Below are 20,228 nucleotides of genomic sequence, written 5' to 3'. Positions count from 1 at the left end.
CTGAGCACCCGAGCATGGTAGTGCCCACTCATCACTAGTTACCAGTACTGAGCACCTGAGCATGGTAGTGCCCGCTCATCACTAGTTACGAGTACTGAGCACCCGAGCATGGTAGTGCCCGCTCATCACTAGTTACAACTACCGAGCACCCAAGCATGGTAGTGCCCACTCATCACTAGCTACCAGTACTGAGCACCCGAGCATGGTAGTGCCCACTCATCACTAGTTACCAGTACTGAGCACCTGAGCATGGTAGTGCCCACTCATCACTAGTTACCAGTACTGAGCACCTGAGCATGGTAGTGCCCGCTCATCACTAGTTACGAGTACTGAGCACCCGGGCATGGTAGTGCTCACTCATCACTAGTTACCAGTACTGAGCACCTGAGCATGGTAGTGCCCGCTCATCACTAGTTACGAGCACTGAGCCCCCGAGCATGGTAGTGCCCGCTCATCACTAGTTACGAGCACTGAGCACCCGAGCATGGTAGTGCCCGCTCATCACTAGTTACGAGCACTGAGCCCCCGAGCATGGTAGTGACCGCTCATCACTAGTTACAACTACCGAGCACCCGAGCATGGTAGTGCCCGCTCATCACTAGTTACGAGCACTGAGCCCCCGAGCATGGTAGTGCCCACTCATCACTAGTTACCAGTACTGAGCACCCGAGCATGGTAGTGCCCGCTCATCACTAGTTACCAGTACTGAGCACCTGAGCATGGTAGTGCCCGCTCATCACTAGTTACCAGTACTGAGCACCCGAGCATGGTAGTGACCGCTCATCACTAGTTACAACTACCCAGCACCCAAGCATGGTAGTGTCCACTCATTACTAGTTATCAGTACTGAGCACCCGAGCATGGTAGTGCTTACTCATCAATCTAAGGCTGCCCCCTGTGCACACAGCCTGCTCACTGGTGAGCTAGATGTGATACCCTCAGAGCTGGCAATCTACAGCTGCCCCCTGTGCACACAGCCTGCTCAGTGCTGAGCTCCTGTGATACCCTCAGAGCTGGCAATCTACAGCTGCCCCCTGTGCACACAGCCTGCTCAGTGGTGAGCTCCTGTGATACCCTCAGAGCTGGCAATCTACAGCTGCCCCCTGTGCACACAGCCCGCTCAGTGGTGAGCTCCTGTGATACCCTCAGAGCTGGCAATCTACAGCTGCCCCCTGTGCACACAGCCTGCTCAGTGCTGAGCTCCTGTGATACCCTCAGAGCTGGCAATCTACAGCTGCCCCCTGTGCACACAGCCTGCTCAGTGGTGAGCTCCTGTGATACCCTCAGAGCTGGCAATCTACAGCTGCCCCCTGTGCACACAGCCTGCTCAGTGGTGAGCTCCTGTGATACCCTCACAGCTGGCAATCTACAGCTGCCCCCTGTGCACACAGCCCGCTCAGTGCTGAGCTCCTGTGATACCCTCAGAGCTGGCAATCTACAGCTGCATACAGCCTGCTCAGTGGTGAGCTCCTGTGATACCCTCAGAGCTGGCAATCTACAGCTGCCCCCTGTGCACACAGCCTGCTCAGTGCTGAGCTCCTGTTATACCCTCAGAGCTGGCAATCTACAGCTGCATACAGCCTGCTCAGTGGTGAGCTCCTGTGATACCCTCAGAGCTGGCAATCTACAGCTGCCCCCTGTGCACACAGCCTGCTCAGTGCTGAGCTCCTGTTATACCCTCAGAGCTGGCAATCTACAGCTGCATACAGCCTGCTCAGTGGTGAGCTCCTGTGATACCCTCAGAGCTGGCAATCTACAGCTGCCCCCTGTGCACACAGCCTGCTCAGTGGTGAGCTCCTGTGATGGATGGAGCTGCGCACAGTCCCCATTATCAGGCAGTGTGTAGTGAGGGAGGTACTGTTATTGCTGCTGCTGCTGCTCCAGACAATGTCTGAGTGTTTCTGTCCCTTTAAAGCCTCCGGAGCTGCGCTGTGACAGCAGCTCTCTCTGGTGCCGGAGCACACTGGATTATTGCTGCACATTGCGCTGCATGCTGCTGGGCTGCGGCTCGGGATGTGGGGAGAGCATTAGGGGCATCAGTGCCAGGATCTGCCTGCAGCCCCCTGGAGCCCAGGAGGAGACCCCCACTGTCATCCCAGGATTGCCCTCCCAGGAGCTGGATACAGAAGCTCCGAGGATCTAAGGGGGCACCCTGCCCACAGCAGCCCCCCACTGAGGCTCCTGCCCTGATCTAAGGCTTTGGGAGCCCTTTAAAGTTGCAGCCCTGCATTAAGCTGGTTATTTCAGGCTGAAGTTTGCAGCAGGGGGTGCCATCAAACTTCTCATCCCCACATTTCATCCTCTTGGATTGCTGAGGCTTTTTTTTGCAGCTTGGATCTAAAGGGGGATGTGTATAATACAAGGTGCAGAGCTGAGCTGGGAAGAGAGTACACCTGCAGAGCCCGGAGCTAAAGCCTGAGAGCCCAGCAGTCCTAGAGGTCAGTCCTGTGCCAGGGGGTCCTTCACCGCCACCATGAGCTCAGCCCGGCTGTGTGGATGCGTCCTGCTCCTGCTCATCTGTGGTAAGTCCCCTATCTCTGGGCAGCCCAGGCTGCCATTGGATGGATTTGCATTTGGGCACAGACTGGCACCCTGCTGGGACTGGCAGACTTGGAATTGGCACTGCCACCCTATCTGTGGGTGCTATACATGTTGCAGACTTGATTTGTGGGCATGATCCTGTGTATTCGGGTTTATAGGCAGGGTGGCACTGGAAGGGTTAAAAAAAACCAGAGGGTTAACCCCTAACAGAAATGACTGTATTTATTTCAAGTTAGCAATATTAGGTGGAAATGTAGTAGAGCTGATTCGGTTGTTTGGTAGAGCAGAGCAGTGGAAGCTTTATCCGGTTCTGCTACATCTGCATATGTGTATGTTCCAGTGCACACAGTCAGGATGGACCTGTGTGTGTATGTTCCAGTGCACACAGTCAGATGGACCTGTATATGTATGTTCCAGTGCGCACAGTCAGGATGGACCTGTATATGTATGTTCCAGTGCACACAGTCAGGATGGACCTGTATATGTATGATCCAGTGCCCACAGTCAGGATGGACCTGTCTGTGTCTAATCCAATGCACACAGTTAACATGGACCTGTATTTGTAAGATCCAGTCCACACAGTCAGGATGGACTTGTTTGTGTATGATCCAGTCCACACAGTCAGGATGGACCTGTGTGTGTATGATCCAGTGCACACTGTCAGGATGGACCTGTGTGTGTATGATCCAGTGCACACTGTCAGGATGGACCTGTATGTGTATGGTCCAGTGCACACAGTCAGAATTAACCTGTATGTGTCTGATCCAGTGCACACAGTCAGGATGGACCGGTATGTGTCTAATCCAGTGCACACAGTAAGGATCGACCTGTATGTATCTAATCCAGGGCACACAGTGAACATGGACCTGTATGTGTAAGCTCCAGTCCACACAGTCAGAATGGACTTGTATGTGTATGATCCAGTGCACACAGGATGGACCTGTGTGTGTATAATCCAGTGCACACAGTCAGGATGGACCTGTGTGTGTATAATCCAGTGCACACAGTCAAGATGGACTTGTATGTGTATAATTCAGTGCACACAAGTCAGGATGGACCTGTATGTTTATAATCCAGGGGCCAGGGCACAAAGTCAGGATGGACCTTTATGTGTATGATCCAGTGCACACAGTCAGTATGGACCTGTGTGTGTATGATCCAGTGCACACAGTCAGGATGGACCTGTGTGTGTATGATCCAGTGCACACTGTCAGGATGGACCTGTGTGTGTATGATCCAGTGCACACTGTCAGGATGGACCTGTGTGTGTATGATCCAGTGCACACTGTCAGGATGGACCTGTGTGTGTATGATCCATTGCACACAGTCAGGATGGACCTGTGTGTGTATGATCCAGTGCACACAGTCAGGATGGACCTGTGTGTGTGTGATCCAGTGCACACTGTCAGGATGGACCTGTGTGTGTATGATCCAGTGCACACTGTCAGGATGGACCTCTGTGTGTATGATCCAGTGCACACAGTCAGGATGGACCTGTGTGTGTATGATCCAGTGCACACAGTCAGGATGGACCTGTGTGTGTATGATCCAGTGCACACTGTCAGGATGGACCTGTGTGTGTATGATCCAGTGCACACAGTCAGGATGGACCTGTGTGTGTATGATCCAGTGCACACTGTCAGGATGGACCTGTGTGTGTATGATCCAGTGCACACTGTCAGGATGGACCTGTGTGTGTATGATCCAGTGCACACAGTCAGGATGGACCTGTGTGTGTATGATCCAGTGCACACTGTCAGGATGGACCTGTGTGTGTATGATCCAGTGCACACTGTCAGGATGGACCTGTGTGTGTATGATCCAGTGCACACTGTCAGGATGGACCTGTGTGTGTATGATCCAGTGCACACTGTCAGGATGGACCTGTGTGTGTATGATCCAGTGCACACAGTCAGGATGGACCTGTGTGTGTATGATCCAGTGCACACTGTCAGGATGGAGCTGCACCTTTCCTGCAATTTGCTCCAGGCAGATCTATCTAATTCATCCAGGTCCTCTGCTCACATGTGTATTACCAGCTTCTGCCGATACAATGTATCCTCCCTGTATTAGATAATATCATTATACAATGGAACCTTTGGAATAGTCTTTTGCCTGTAGAAAAAAAGATCCAAAGCAAAGGAACAGCAGCTGCCAAACTCAGCTCTGCTGCATCCCCTCCATCATCATGGACACTGGCTGACAGCAGCCAATCATTTCTTTTGCAGGGAGCTCCCCCCTCCCCGATCCTCTACAGGCTGAACCCCCTTTCGTTCGCTCCGAGCTGTAAATCTTCCCCTTTTCCCCCCTCCCCTCCTCTTCTCTCTCCCTCCACATTGCTGTATAATCATTTTTCCACAAGATGAGGTTACTCAACCAACACATTGCAAATTCACAATCTATTTAACAGCTATTTTTTTTTTTTTAGTAAAGAAATGACTATTAGGGAGAAATGAGGAGCGTCTCCGAAGTGTGCGGCCCCCTCCTGAATTATAGTGATAGAAAAGGGGGCATGGACCCTTCAGACGTTTTGTGAACTGGGATTAGTCGCTCCCAGTACGAGCGCGCCTGGAATTGGCGCAGATTTAAATTGGATTTATTATTGGCCAGATTAAGTCGTTTATATCTTTATTGTGTGATCGGGGGATAAGGTCTGAGATGAGGATAATCCCATAATTAATCCCATAATTAATGGGGCTGGATAGTGAAACTCACAGCTCCCTGGGCAAAAAAAACAGGATTTATTTTTTAATTTTTTATATTATTTTTTTTTTGGGGGGGGGGGCAATAAAAAAATGAAAAAAATAAAAAATTATTTAAAGAAAAAATATTATAAAAAAAAGGATAAAAGGATAAAACAAACAAAAGATGTAATAGTGCAAGAAATAATAATGTAAAAAAAGAAACAAATGTAATAAAAAATAATAAAACAAACAAATATAATAGAGCAAGAAATAATATAAAAAAAGAAAAAAATGTAATAAAAAAATAATAAAATATAAAAAAACTATAATAAAAAAGTAAAATAAACCAGAAAATATAATAGAGCAAAAAATAATAATAGGAAAAAATCTATAATAAAAAAGGATAATAGAACAAGAAATAATAATATAAAAAAAGAAAAACAATAATAAAAAAAAGAAAATAAACCAGAAAATATAATAGAGCAAAAAATAAAAATAGGAAAAAATATATAATAAAAAAGGATAAAATATATAATAAAACAAGAAATAATAATATAAAAAAAGAAATAATGTGATAAAAATAATAAAATAAGAAAAATAATAGAGCGAGAAATAGTAATATATAAAAAGAAAAAATATAATAAAAAAAGGATAAAATAAACCAAAAAATATAATAGAGCAAAAAATAATATAAAAAAAGACAAATCTATAATAAAAAAGGATAAAATAAAAAATGTATGAGAGAACAAGAAATAATAATATAAAAAAAAGAAATAATGTAATAAAAAATAATAAATAAGAAAAATAACAGAGCGAGAAAATGTATAAAAAGAAAAAAATATAGTAAAAAAAGGATAAAATAAACCAGAAAATATAATAGAGCAAAAAATAATAATAGAAAAAAATATATAATACAAAATTATAAAATAAAAAATACATAATAGAACAAGAAATAATAATATAAAAAGAGAAATAATGTGATAAATAATAAAATAAGAAAAATAATAGAGCGAGAAATAATAATATATAAAAAGAAAAAAAAATAGTAAAAAAGGATAAAATAAACTAGAAAATATAATAGAGCAAAAAATATTATAAAAAAAAGAAAAATATATAATAAAAAAGGATAAAATAAAAATATATAATAGAACAAGAAATAATATAAAAAAAAGAAATAATGTGATAAAAAATAATAAAATAAAAAAATAATAGAGCGAGAAATAATAATATATAGAAAGAAACATAAAAAAGAATAAAATTAAAAAAAATAATAGAGCGAGAAATAATAATATATAAAAAGAAAAATATAATAAATAAAATAAAAAAGAGCGATAAATAATAATATATAGAAAGAAACATAAAAAAAGAATAAAATAAAGAAAAAAATTATAATATAAAAAAAAATTAAAAAAGGGAATGAAATAAACAAAAAATAGAGCAAAAAATAATAAAAAGAAACAATAAAAATATATAATAAAATTAACATCAATAATGATTCTGGTTTCTGGGGGTTCTTATACAAGTTTATTAGTTTAATTAGCAATTTATAAAAGATTTAGTGGAATATAAAGAGTTATTTTGGTTAACCCTGCAGTTGCTGGTGCTGAGCTCATGTGTTGGTATCCAGACTGATGCCCATAGACTGGTTCTGCAGCCGCCGAGCTGATGTTTTCTGCACCTGTAAATGGCAGAGGCGGCGCGGCCTGTAGGAGACAGTAGATTCCTGCGAATAATCCTTCTTTGTGTCTATGAGCCTTCGCTGTTCTGCGCTCACAAGAGGCTCAGAGTCTCGGCTGCAAGAAAGTTTCTGATTCTAGGAGATCGAGAGAGAGATTATTAAGGGGATAGTGGTTCTGCCAACCTAATGCAACTATGTCTGATGATAGATACATGTACTGTGCGGACACCGGAGACCTCGGAGCAAGAAGAGTCCAGGATATTTTGGGCTGAGCTCTTTACATACAATGTAATAAACAAGAGGAAGTTGCCTTAAAGGGGTTGTCCATTTACATTGATGGCCTATCCCCAGGATAGGTCATCATTGTCTGATAGGGTCCAACATCCGGCACCTCAGCCAATCAGCCGTTCTCGGTGCCGCCAGCAGCATCCTTAGGATAGGTCATCAATGTCTGATCAGATCCAGCATCCGGTACCACAATCGATCAGACGTTCTTGGTGCCGCCAGCAGCATCCTTAGGACAGGTCATCAATGTCTGATCAGATCCAGCATCCGGTACCACAATCGATCAGACGTTCTTGGTGCCGCCAGTAGCATCCTTAGGATAGCTCATCAATGTCTGATGGGGTCCAACATCCGGTACCCCAGCCGATCAGCACTTGTCGGTGCCGCCAGTAGCATCCTTAGGATAGCTCATCAATGTCTGATCAGGTCCAACATCCGGTACCCCAGCCGATCAGCACTTGTTGGTGCCACCAGTAGCATCCTTAGGATAGCTCATCAATGTCTGATCAGGTCCAGCATCCGGTACCCCAGCCGATCAGCACTTGTCGGTGCCACCAGTAGCATCCTTAGGATAGCTCATCAATGTCTGATCAGGTCCAACATCCGGTACCCCAGCCGATCAGCACTTGTCGGTGCCACCAGTAGCATCCTTAGGATAGCTCATCAATGTCTGATCAGGTCCAACATCCGGTACCCCAGATGATCAGCTGTTTTCTGTGATGCCACGAGCAACTGGTGGCTGAAATGCTCAGTTCCGGAGCTGCCCTGTCTTCCGATAGCGGCCGCAGTTGGGTTCTTCACACTGGCTCCTATTGATCTGAATACGAGGTGAATGTGCAGTACCCGGCCGTGGCCTGGACCAGAAGAAGGGGCAGCTCCGGGAACTGAGCATTTCCGGCTTCCTGCTCCCACTGTTAGGATCAAGAACAACTAATCAACGGGGATGTGGGGTGTCGGACCCAATCAACCATTGATTACCTATTCTAACGGTGGCTTTACACACTACGATATTGCTTAAGCGATGTCGTTGGGGTCACGGAATTTGTGAGGCATCTTTAGCGTCGTCGTTGCGTGTGACACCTATGAGCGATTTCAAATCGTCGCAAAAACGTTCAAAATCGTTAACCGTTGACATGGGGTTCCCTTCCCAATTATCGCTGGAAGTTGTTGCCGAAAGTCGGCGATTGATCATGTTAATGTGCATATCGATACGTATGACACTCATGTAACGACAAATAATATCGCTGATGCGTGCGTCATCAACGATGCGGGCGTGCGTGCATATCCAAATTCTGCCTTATCATATATCACTTGCGGAGGTGGATGCATCAATTGCAAAGACGGTCGGGGATGGCATTGTTGGAATGTATGTTGTGTGACGCTGACCACACGACAAGCTAGGAGCTTCACAAGATCGTGGGACGATATGGTGTCGTTGGTGAGGTAGCACGGGGACGTTCCGTGTGACCGCTAGGTAACGACCTGAAAATAGCCAAACAGCGATGTGGACAAGTCGTACACACGACCTGGGCGTGTCGCACAACTAACGAGAACGCAGCATGTAAAGCCACCTTAAGAATAGGCCATCAATGGAAAAGTAGTGGAAATCTCTTTCAAGCTTCCAGTGCTCTCCTCAACCTACTGGGTCAATGTGGTTTGTCTGCCTATGGATGGATGGATGGGTGGGTGGATGGATGGATGGATGGATGGATGGATGGGTGGGTGGATGGATGGATGGATGGATGGATGGGTGGGTGGGTGGATGGATGGAAGTTTGGATGGGTGGGTGGGTGGGTGGGTGGGTGGGTGGATGGATGGATGGAAGTTTGGATGGATAGATAGATAGCTAGATAGATAGTCTCGTTAGTGGTGTAATTGTAACACCAAGAATAAATTGTCATGGACGTATGGAGATCACAGGATAGATGGAGATGTTACTGAAATCCTAATAACGATAAATGGAAATAGAAATTACAAAACATCTTGATTTGTTCAGTGTGGAGTATGAGGTTATTAGTGGTTGCCTCGTGAAGGTTCAGCCGCTGATTGCACTTTGGCAAATCATCAAGATTCACTTCTGGCAGCTCCTTTGTAATTACTGACCAGTGATGTAGAGATCTGCTCGATTGGAGACGATGCATTTCAAGAGATCACGTTTACGTCATGTAGGCTGCTCATAGTAGCAGGAGGAACATGTGGCTTGGCATTGTAGTCATGAAAAATGGCTCCTTGGACAGTTTGGAGACATGGCCGGACAACTAACGCCATGATTGATCCATTTTGTCCTGCAAGTTCTGCAAAGTGTTTGCAAGACATTGGGCTATGAGCCAGACGTCCAGATACAGGTGTTCATCGACCTCACGTCATGGCTCTCAGACGCCATCATTGTGCACAGCAAGACAGTAATGGAGGCTGGAGTGGAGGTCTGTCCTATTTAGTGATGAGACCAACTATTGTTCTGGAGGCAATGATAGCCGGAGGTTGGTCTGCAGACCACCATGAAGAGTCCTGTTTAAGGGAATATCATATCGGACCTACTCTCAGGACTATGGTGTGCAGTGGCATAATGTTTGGACACCTTTATTCTTCATTCAAGTTACCCTAACAGCTTGGCGTAACTGGAGCGGTAATTTCTCCAACGTACCCAGTTCTTTGCTGATCACCATTCTCTCGAGGTGCCATAGCAGTGGCAGAACTGGCCTGTGTAATACTTACTTAGGGTAACTTAAATTGTAGGCCCTTCACGTTCTGCAGTCCATGTAGGCCCTTCATGTCCTCAGTCCCAAGGGTGGATTGAGAACATGAAGGGCCTACATGGACTGCAGAAGCTAATAGTTGTGGGACATGGTAGGACATGGTGATCTCATCAGGGTTGGGTTAGGGTATCGGAGGGAGATGCATGGACATTATAGGCAGTGAAAATATAGACTTAGTCCTCTAAGGCTTAGCTTTCTGATATGTTGAGCCTACAAGGCTTGTTGTGCCTTATCCTCGTATGGTTCCATGTGAATTCATAGACTCGATATTGACTCAACATGACTATATAATATGCGACTCATCATTGACACTTGTGATGTCCCTTCCCATGACACAAGGTCTAAGTTTAGAACTTGCCTACTAGAACGTTGAACCAAATCCATATCTTGGGCTTAATTTCTTCCCAATGTCTGAGCTTTCTAAGAAATCGTAGCATTCAGAACAGTCAAAATAAATGACTTCAAGTGACCTGGAACCCTCCATGGTGGCTTCTCATCCCTCACGTCCTGACTATAACATGCCCAATCAATCAGAATTTATTACTTCCTACCCTGACCATCTGGGTGGACATAAAAAATTTAATAGAGCTTAAAAGCACCTTCGACCTTTCCTGTGGACACTCACTCACGGACATTAGTGACTATCATTACCGCCTTCCAGCTATGAAGACTTGGGAAGCGTCGGCTTACGACTGCAGCCTAATAAATTATATATTCTCTGCCCTGTATATTCATATAGCGGCCAAAGAAATATATATATATGTTATGTATTATTTATTATTTTATTTATTTATTTTTAAGATTTAGGCAGTTTACGATTCAGGAGATCGTCTCAGAGCATGGATGTGTTCCCTCTATGTGACAGATATAGTGCAGACCCGTGACCGTGAATTCTAAGCGCGGCCTCCTAAAACATTCACAAATGGATCAGATATTGGCAGCGTCCTGTTACAGGGAATTCGGAGGTTTTGGAAATAGATACAGAACGTATATGGCCCCTGTGAGCCAGTGCTGGGAAATGGTGTCAACACCATCAATATTTTATCATGAGATAGCAATGCAAAAAAAGCATGAATTAGCTCAAATTTCATACATTATTATTATTATTATTATTATTATTATTTATACTTTTAGTATTATTTATTTATTTTATATGTTCCACTTTATATTATTATTATTATTATTATTATTATTATTATTATTAGTAGTAGTAGTAGTAGTAGTAGTAGTAGTAGTAGTAGTAGTAGTATTATTTTCAGTCTATTATTATTATATTTTTGTTATTATTTTTTACTTTTTACTCTTATATTATGTGTTGATATTTTATTTATTATTTTAATTTCTTTATTATGTTTTTGCTCATCAGTTCAACTTTTTTCAGGTCACTTGCTCCTCATCAGTACATCTTTTTTTCAGGTCACTTGCTCCTCATCTGTTCAACTTATCTCAGGTTACTTACATCTTATCAATTCAGCATTTTGCAAGTTACTTGCCCTTAATCAGTTCAACTTTTTTAAGGTTACTTGCTCCTCATCAGTCCAACTTTGCTCAGGTTACTTGCCCCTCATCAGTAAAACTTTTTCAGGTTACTTGCTCCTCATCAGTGCAACGTTTTCCAGGTTACTGTCGCCTCATCACTAAAAAAAAAAATTCAGGTCACTTGCTCCTCATCAGTACATCTTTTTTTCGGGTCACTTGCTCCTCATCTGTTCAACTTTTTTTCAGGTAACTTGCTCCTCATCAGTTCAATGTTTTTCAGGTTACTTGCTCCTCATCACTGCAACTTTTTTCAGGTTACTTGCTCCTCATCAGTACAAGTTTTTTCAGGTCACTTGCTTCTCATCAGTAAAACGTTTTTCAGGTTACTTGCTCCTCATCAGTACAACTTTTTTTCAGGTTACTTGCTCCTCATCAGTACAACTTTTTTCAGGTCACTTGCTCCTCATCAGTACTACTTTTTTAAGGTTACTTGCTCCTCATCAGTAAAACGTTTTCAGGTTACTTGCTCCTCATCAGTACAACTTTTTTCAGGTTACTTGCTCCCCATCAGTACAACTTTTTTCAGGTTACTTGATCCTCATCAGTACAACTTTTTTCAGGTTACTTGCTCCTCATCATTACAACTTTTTTCAGGTTACTTGCTCCCCATCAGTACAACTTTTTTCAGGTTACTTGCTCCTCATCAGTACTACTTTTTTCAGGTTACTTGCTCCCCATCAGTACAACTTTTTTCAGGTTACTTGCTCCCCATCAGTACAACTTTTTTCAGGTTACTTGATCCTCATCAGTACAACTTTTTTCAGGTTACTTGCTCCTCATCATTACAACTTTTTTCAGGTTACTTGCTCCTCATCAGTACAACTTTTTTCAGGTTACTTGCTCCTCATCAGTACAACTTTTTTCAGGTTACTTGCTCCCCATCAGTACAACTTTTTTCAGGTTACTTGCTCCTCATCAGTACAACTTTTTTCAGGTTACTTGCTCCTCATCAGTACAACTTTTTTCAGGTTACTTGCTCCCCATCAGTACAACTTTTTTCAGGTTACTTGCTCATCATCATTAAAACGTTTTTCAGTTTACTTCCTCTTCAACAGTTCAAGGTTTTTCAGGTTACTGTCTTCATCTGTACAATTTTTTTCAGGTAACTTGCTCCTCATCAGTACAACTTTTTTCGGTAACTTGCTCCTCGTCAGTTCAACTTTTTTCACGTTACTTGCACCTCATTAGTACAACTTTTTTCAGGTCACTTGCTCCTCATCAGTGCAACTTTTTTCAGGTTACTTGCTCCTCATGAGTCCAATTTTTTTCAGGTTACTTGCTCCTCATCAGTACAACTTTTTTCAGGTTACTTGCTCCTCATCAGTACAACTTTTTTCAGGTTACTTGCTCCTCATCAGTACAAGTTTTTTCGGGTCACTTGCTCCTCATCTGTTCAACTTTTTTTCAGGTTACTTGCTCCTCATCAGTACAACGTTTTTCAGGTTACTTGCTCCTCATCAGTACAACTTTTTTCAGGTTACTTGCTTCTCATCAGTACAACTTTTTTCAGGTTACTTGCTCCTCATCAGTACAACTTTTTTCAGGTTACTTGCTCCTCATCAGTACAACTTTTTTCAGGTTACTTGCTCCTCATCAGTACAACTTTTTTCAGGTTACTTGCTCCTCATCAGTACAACTTTTTTCAGGTTACTTGCTCCTCGTCAGTTCAATTTTTTTCAAGTTACTTGCACCTCATTAGTATGGGAAAGGGCATTGATTTAGAAAATGTAGTGCAATTTCTGTGTGGTACTGGTTCTTATTAAAGGGAGTGTGTCAACAGAAAATGACTGTCCAAACCAAACACAAGTGGAGTGATCAATCAGATCAAAGCAGTTTTTAAAGCCAGACCTGTCAATCCATGAAGAGGAGGGTAGAGATAGATGGAAAACAAGTAGGTGGGAAGTTGTGCTGAAGTGTTCATCCATGAGAAGGGTGTTTGGAGCACATGTGCTTGGTTTGAACAGTCATTTTGTTCTGATAGAGACCCTTTAAAGAGATTCAGCTTGAGTATATACAGTGCCTTGCGAAAGTATTCAGCCCCTTTGAATTTTTCAACTTTTTCCCACATTTCAGGCTTCAAATATAAAGATAAAAATGTTAATGTTCTGGTGAAGAATCAACAACAAGTGGACACAATTGTGAAGATGAACAAAATTTATTGCTTATTTTTTACTTTTTTAAAAAATAAATAACTGAAAATTGGGGTGTGCAATATTATTCATACCCTTTAAGTGAATACTTTGTAGCGCCACCTTTTGCTGCGATTACAGCTGCAGTCTCTTGCGGTATGTGTCTATCAGTTTTGCACATGGAGAGACTGAAATTCTCGCCCATTCTTCCTTTGTAAACAGCTGGAGCTGTGTGAGGTTGGATGGAGGCGTTTGTGAACAGCAGTTTTCAGCTCTTTCCACAGGTTCTCGATTAGGTTCAGGTCTGGACTGTGACTTGGCCATTCTAACACCTGGATATGTTTATTTGTGAACCATTCCATTGTAGATTTTGCTTTATGTTTTGTCTCTTTGCCCCAGTCTCAGGTCTTTTGTAGACTTCAACAGGTTTTCTTCAAGAATGGTACTGTATTTGGCTCCATCCATCTTCCCATCAATTTTAACCATCTTCCCTGTCCATACTGAAGAAGAGCAGGCCCAGATCATGATGCTGCCACCACCATGTATGACAGTGGGGATGGTGTGTTCAGGGTGATGAGCTGTGTTGCTTTTATGCCAAACATATGTGTCCAAATAGTTCGATTTTGGTTTCATCTGACCAGAGCACCTTCTTCCAAATGCAACCGTAGACAGCTGTTTCGGGAATCTCGTCGGGATTTTGGGGGTCTTTGATGTAGCTCCTCTCATGGATACTGTTATTCTTTGTTTGTTAACCAAACCATAAACCCTTCCATAGCAGCTGCTTCTGAGTTCTCATCAGGACAAAGGAGGCTTTCGATGTAGCTCTCACGTCTGGAAATATTAACCAATGCATAAATCCATCTGTAGACAGCTGTTTCGGGGACTTTACAGGTGGCTCTAGAGGGACCGTTTCCTTCCTTCTACAGGAGGGCTAATTTGCATTTATTTCCCATGGAGCATTGCCTATAAGAATCCAGAACCAGTGGCCCTCAGAGATAAGTGAAGATGGTCGTCCATTATTTTTGGTCTTTTTATTCCGAATATTGTAAATATAAGCGTTGCGATTCCGAATTCTGTGTTCTCGAGAACACATATTTCTTCATTTACTCTCTACATTGTCTCCTTTCACCAGAACACGATTATTCAAGGAAGGAAAATTAGTAGAAGAGGCAGAATATCAGGGGAATCGCACTCCGAACTTACAGGAAGCCAGTGTTTACCATGAATATTCAGCGTCTCGGAGGTTATCATGCCGCACGTTTGGGCTTGGTGCTCTCCATGAATCCTTATAGGAAAATATAAATTAGCCAGTCCACTTGTCATCCTTGATGTAGAGGGTCTATTACCACGGGATCTGGAGACGCTGTGCTGTAAAAACATGTCCCTGCCTGCGAAATACTGGAAATATCGACGCTTTCTCTGCAACTTCTGCACTTTTGACCCATCGCACGTAACGTAAAGCCTTTATAATAAGCTTTATGCCCTAGATTTCCTTCCCTTTTTTTCCCATTATAGAAATACAGTGCAGACGAACTTCAAGAATTGACAATTCCTCCACCTAGAAACTGCTCGGAGATTAAGAAATTGCACAATTAGTAATGCGCTCATCTACTGTTATTACTGTGAATGGACCACATGGCTTGAGAGGGTGTCACGGGTGACAGTCGTGTGGTTTCTGGCCATAGAAGGTCACAGTGTGTGGCTGTGCAGAAGGTTCCCTGACTTTCTATTGTTCCTGATGTCAGTATTCATTCGTATAGGTAGCTTTCCTGCTGGATTTTCATCTATTCCCCTTTTGGACTGCTTAGTGCTCATTACTGTACTATAATATTTTTTTTTCAAGGTATGCTGAAGTGCTATAGAGAGGGCTTGTAGAGAAGGAGGGAAAAAATGGCTACTAACATGGTGGCAATGGTTTACAAAGGAAAAATCTGATGTCAGGTTCCCTTTAAAAAGAAGAGGGCCCAATACTGCTCCCAAGAAATCTCATATTGATTAGAGATTATCCCATCGATCAGTTGTGAATGTCAAATAAGATCAATGTCAAACTTTTTCTTTCAAGATATGCTGAAGTGCTATAAAGAGGGTTTGTAACGAAGGAGGGAAAAAAATGGCTACTAACATGGTGGCAATGTTTTACAAAGGAAAAATCTGATGTCAGGTTCCCTTTAAAAAGAAGAGGGCCCAATACTGCTCCCAAGAAATCTTATATTGATTAGAGATTATCCCATCGATCAGTTGTGAATGTCAAATAAGATCAATGTCAAACTTTTTCTTTCAAGATATGCTGAAGTGCTATAAAGAGGGTTTGTAGAGAAGGAGGGAAAAAAATGGCTACTAACATGGTGGCAACGGTTTACAAAGGAAAAATCTGATGTCAGGTTCCCTTTAAAAAGAAGAGGGTCCAATACTGCTCCCAAGAAATCTCATATTGATTACAGATAATCCCATCAATCAGTTGTGAATGTCAAATAAGATCAATGTCAAACTTTTTCTTTCAAGATATGCTGAAGTGCTATAGAGATGGCTTGTAGAGAAGGAGGGAAAAAATGGCTACTAACATGGTGGCAATGGTTTACAAAGGAAAACCTGATGTCAGGTTCCCTTTAAAAAGAAAAGGGCCCAATACTGCTCCCAAGAAATCTCATATTGATTACAGATGATCCCATCGATCAGTTGTGAATGTCAAATAAGATCAATGTCAAACTTTTTTTCCAAGATATGCTGAAGTGCTATAGAGAGGGCTTGTAGAGATGGAGGGAGGAAAATGGCTACTAACATGGTGGCAACGGTTTACAAAGGAAAAAGCTGTCAGGTTCCCATTAAAAAGAAGAGGGTCCAATACTGCTCCCAAGAAATCTCATATTGATTACAGATGATCCCATCGATCAGTTGTGAATGTCAAATAAGATCAATGTCAAACTTTTTCTTTCAAGATATGCTGAAGTGCTATAAAGAGGGTTTGTAGAGAAGGAGGGGAAAAAATGGCTACTAACAAGGTGGCAACGGTTTACAAAGGAAAAAGCTGTCAGGTTCCCGTTAAAACAAAGAGGGCCCAATACTGCTCGCAAAGGATCCCATATTGATTAGAGATGAATGAATTGATCAGTTGTGAAACGATTTGAAGATTAAAATCTCAGATCCTGGTGGATTTGAACAATTTCTATTCTGATTTGCACAGATCTCTTAAAATAATAACCAGTGCCATTTCACTCAGATTTTACCAAGCAGTGGTGGGCTCACATGAGGTCAAGTGTGGCAACTCAGGCTTTCCCATAATTCCTTGCAGCTATAGCATCACATGGACCTGCGCAGGCAATCAGGAGGGTGTATCACAGCCACTATAAAAGCTGGAGGGCAAGGATCAGGAGGGACAATCACAGCCACTATAAAAGCTGAGGGCAGGGATTAGGAGGGAAAATCACAGCCACTATAAAAAGCTGAGGGCAAGGATCAGGAGGGACAATCACAGCCACTATAAAAAGCTGTAGGGAGGGATTAGGAGGGTCAATCACAGCCACTAAAAAAGCTGAAGGCAAGGATCAGGAGGGACAATCATAGCCACTATAAAAGCTGAAGGCAGGGATTAGGAGGGACAATCACAACCACTATAAAACCTGAGGACAGGGATCAGGAGGGACAATCACAGCCACTATAAAAGCTGAGGGCACGGATCAGGAGAGACAATCACAGCCGCTATAAAAGCTGGGGGCACGGATCAGGAAGGACAATCACAGCCACTATAAAAGCTGAGGTCAGGGATAAGGAGGGACAATCACAGCCACTATAAAAGCCGAGGGCAGGGATCAGGAGGGACAATCACAGCCACTATAAAAGCTAAGGGCATGGATCAGGAGGGACAATCACAGCCGCTATAAAAGCTGAGGGCAGGGATCAGGAGGGACAATCATAGCCACTATAAAAGCTGATGGCAGGGATTAGGAGGGACAATCACAACCACTATAAAACCTGAGGGCAGGGATCAGGAGGGACAATCAAAGCCACTATAAAAGCTGAGGGTATGGATCAGGAGGGACAATCACAGCCACTATAAAACCTGAGGGCAGGGATCAGGAGGGACAATCAAAGCCACTATAAAAGCTGAGGGCAGAGATCAGGAGGGACAATCACAGCCACTATAAAAGCTGAGGGCAGAGATCAGGAGGGACAATCACAGCCACTATAAAAGCTGAGGGCAGAGATCAGGAGGGACAATCAAAGCCACTATAAAAGCTGAGGGCAGAAATCAGTAGGGACAATCACAGCCACTATAAAAGCTGAGGTCAGGGATCAGTAGGGATAATCACAGCCACCATAAAAGCTGAGGGCAGAGATCAGGAGGGACAATCACAACCACTATAAAAGCTGAGTGCAGGGAAAGCAGCAGCCATTTTTACATTTTCACAGCGTAGGGATAGGAGGTCAGGGCGAACAGCTCATAATTACAGATAGGGATAGAAAACCTAAATCTGATTGGGATGTACTACTGAAGTTGAAAACAAAAGTGCTGATAATAACAGTGTCCAGTGATGGGGAGGTGCAGGAGCTGCAGAGTCAGTGTGACTGTGAATAGATTGATCTGCGGTATTCTGGAGTAACAGCACCTTCTACAATATAGTGAATATTTAATACAAAATCAGAAATATTCTCTGCATCCCTAGGAGACCACAGGGCATTACACGTCTTTTCTGTGCAATGAGGAGGTTGATTTGCTTGTCTAATGAGCGCCATGTAACATACTAATGTTAAAAAAAAAAAGTCAAAACGCTATTTTCTTCCAGCCGTTGGGTCGTTGAGGAGCCGCATCGATTGCCACTGATTGGAATGTAAATGAATTCATTGTCTTGATGTCTATCACCCGTATTAATTAACAATCCGAGTGCAGAACGGGGGTGGGGGGGGCGGGGGGGAGCCGTTCTGCTGGAAGCTCTTTATAGATCAATGATATTTGGGGTTTTTATGCCTTTTGAGCCTTTTTTTTTACTTACACAGTCACTGTCTTTATTTGCGAGGCTAACAATATTAGAATCAATTTTCCCTTCCGCTGCCTGCAATTCATCTTAATAGCGGAGTGAACCTCAGCGCGCGCATCTTTTTTTGCTAAACTTGCATTTTTTTGCTGGTTTCCACTTTAAGGCGCGCTCACAAATAATGTACTCTTCTCTATAAATCCCACCGGTATCTGCGACACTGCAACATATGGTATTAACGCATTCCCGTCTAGGAGGCTAGCGCGTTTTGTGTTTTAACTGGTTATGTGAGAAGCGTCCCCTGGGGACAGAAGGGGGGTGTCAGTGCTTCCGACCCTTTAGAATCCCATTATTGACCGGGAATAATGTATAGCCTTCCTGACCCCTATAGTGGAAGCAGATGTTCAGGCAAAGAATCCTATATTATCACTGACAGTGGGTTACAAATGGAGATTTTCATACATAACTATCTAGGAAGCCCGAAAAATTAAATATAGGACACCTTAATAGTACCCCGCGTTAAAGAAGTGTTCCAACTCCTCTTTGCTCCTCCAATCCACCTCTAATGCTCCTATTGGACACAATGTGACTGCTGCAGCCAATCCCAAGAGCTGAGAGGTGACACATGACCAATGTGGCCACTGATTGGCTGCACTGGTCACATGAGGGCCATTTGTATACCAAATGTGGAGAACTGCTGGAGCATTAGGGCTGCATCACCGGAAGAAGTAGAGAATTGTTTTGTTTTAGGTTTTTAATACCTTTCAACATTCTTAATTCCGGATTATGAAATATTCTGGATGTTTGGACCGCTCTCTCAAAAAAGTTTGTAAACTTTTTGTGCATGTGTCAAATAAAATATTAATATAATGTTTTAATAATTTAAGGAATCTCTGCTCCAGCTTCTGGTTTTTAGACATTTTTGTTTTGCATTTTTGTGCTGAAATATCAGAATCCACATATAGTCTGGGTTATGAGCGGGCACTACCATGCTCAGGTGCTCAGTACTCGTAACTAGTGAGGAGCGGGCACTACCATGCTCGGGTGCTCTGTACTCATAACTAGTGATGAGTGGGCACTACCATGCTCGGGTGCTCTGTACTCATAACTAGTGATGAGTGGGCACTACCATGCTCGGGTGCTCAGTACTGGTAACTAGTGATGAGCGAGCACTACCATGCTCGGGTGCTCAGTACTGGTAACTAGTGATGAGCGGGCACTACCATGCTCGGGTGCTCAGTACTGGTAACTAGTGATGAGCGGGCACTACCATGTTCAGGTGCTCAGTACTGGTAACTAGTGATGAGCGGGCACTACCATGCTCGGGTGCTCAGTACTGGTAACTAGTGATGAGCGGGCACTACCATGCTCGGGTGCTCAGTACTCGTAACTAGTAATGAGCGGGCACTACCATGCTCAGGTGCTCAGTACTGGTAACTAGTAATGAGCGGGCACTACCATGCTCAGGTGCTCAGTACTGGTAACTAGTAATGAGCGGGCACTACCATGCTCAGGTGCTCAGTACTGGTAACTAGTGATGAGCGAGCACTACCATGCTCAGGTGCTCAGTACTGGTAACTAGTGATGAGCGGGCACTACCATGCTCGGGTGCTCAGTACTGGTAACTAGTGATGAGCGGGCATTAT

General features: G+C 43.2%; 1 protein-coding gene across 1 annotated transcript in view; it reads left to right on the top strand.

Moving 5' to 3' along the window:
• The first annotated feature begins 1,464 nt into the window (after positions 1 to 1,464).
• The window catches only part of GFRA4 (GDNF family receptor alpha 4), a 617,177-nt gene continuing 598,413 nt past the window's right edge, over positions 1,465 to 20,228 (top strand). The window contains exon 1 of the mRNA XM_075346410.1: positions 1,465 to 2,522. Coding sequence (XP_075202525.1) covers positions 2,474 to 2,522 — 49 coding nt within the window. The 5' untranslated portion in view covers positions 1,465 to 2,473. The remainder of the gene's footprint in view (positions 2,523 to 20,228) is intronic.

This window comes from Anomaloglossus baeobatrachus, chromosome 1 (genome assembly GCF_048569485.1).
Source record: "Anomaloglossus baeobatrachus isolate aAnoBae1 chromosome 1, aAnoBae1.hap1, whole genome shotgun sequence".
Classification (NCBI taxonomy): domain Eukaryota; kingdom Metazoa; phylum Chordata; class Amphibia; order Anura; family Aromobatidae; genus Anomaloglossus; species Anomaloglossus baeobatrachus.
The sequence above is the reverse complement of the archived record's forward strand: the minus strand, read 5'-3'. Positions and strand labels throughout refer to the sequence as shown.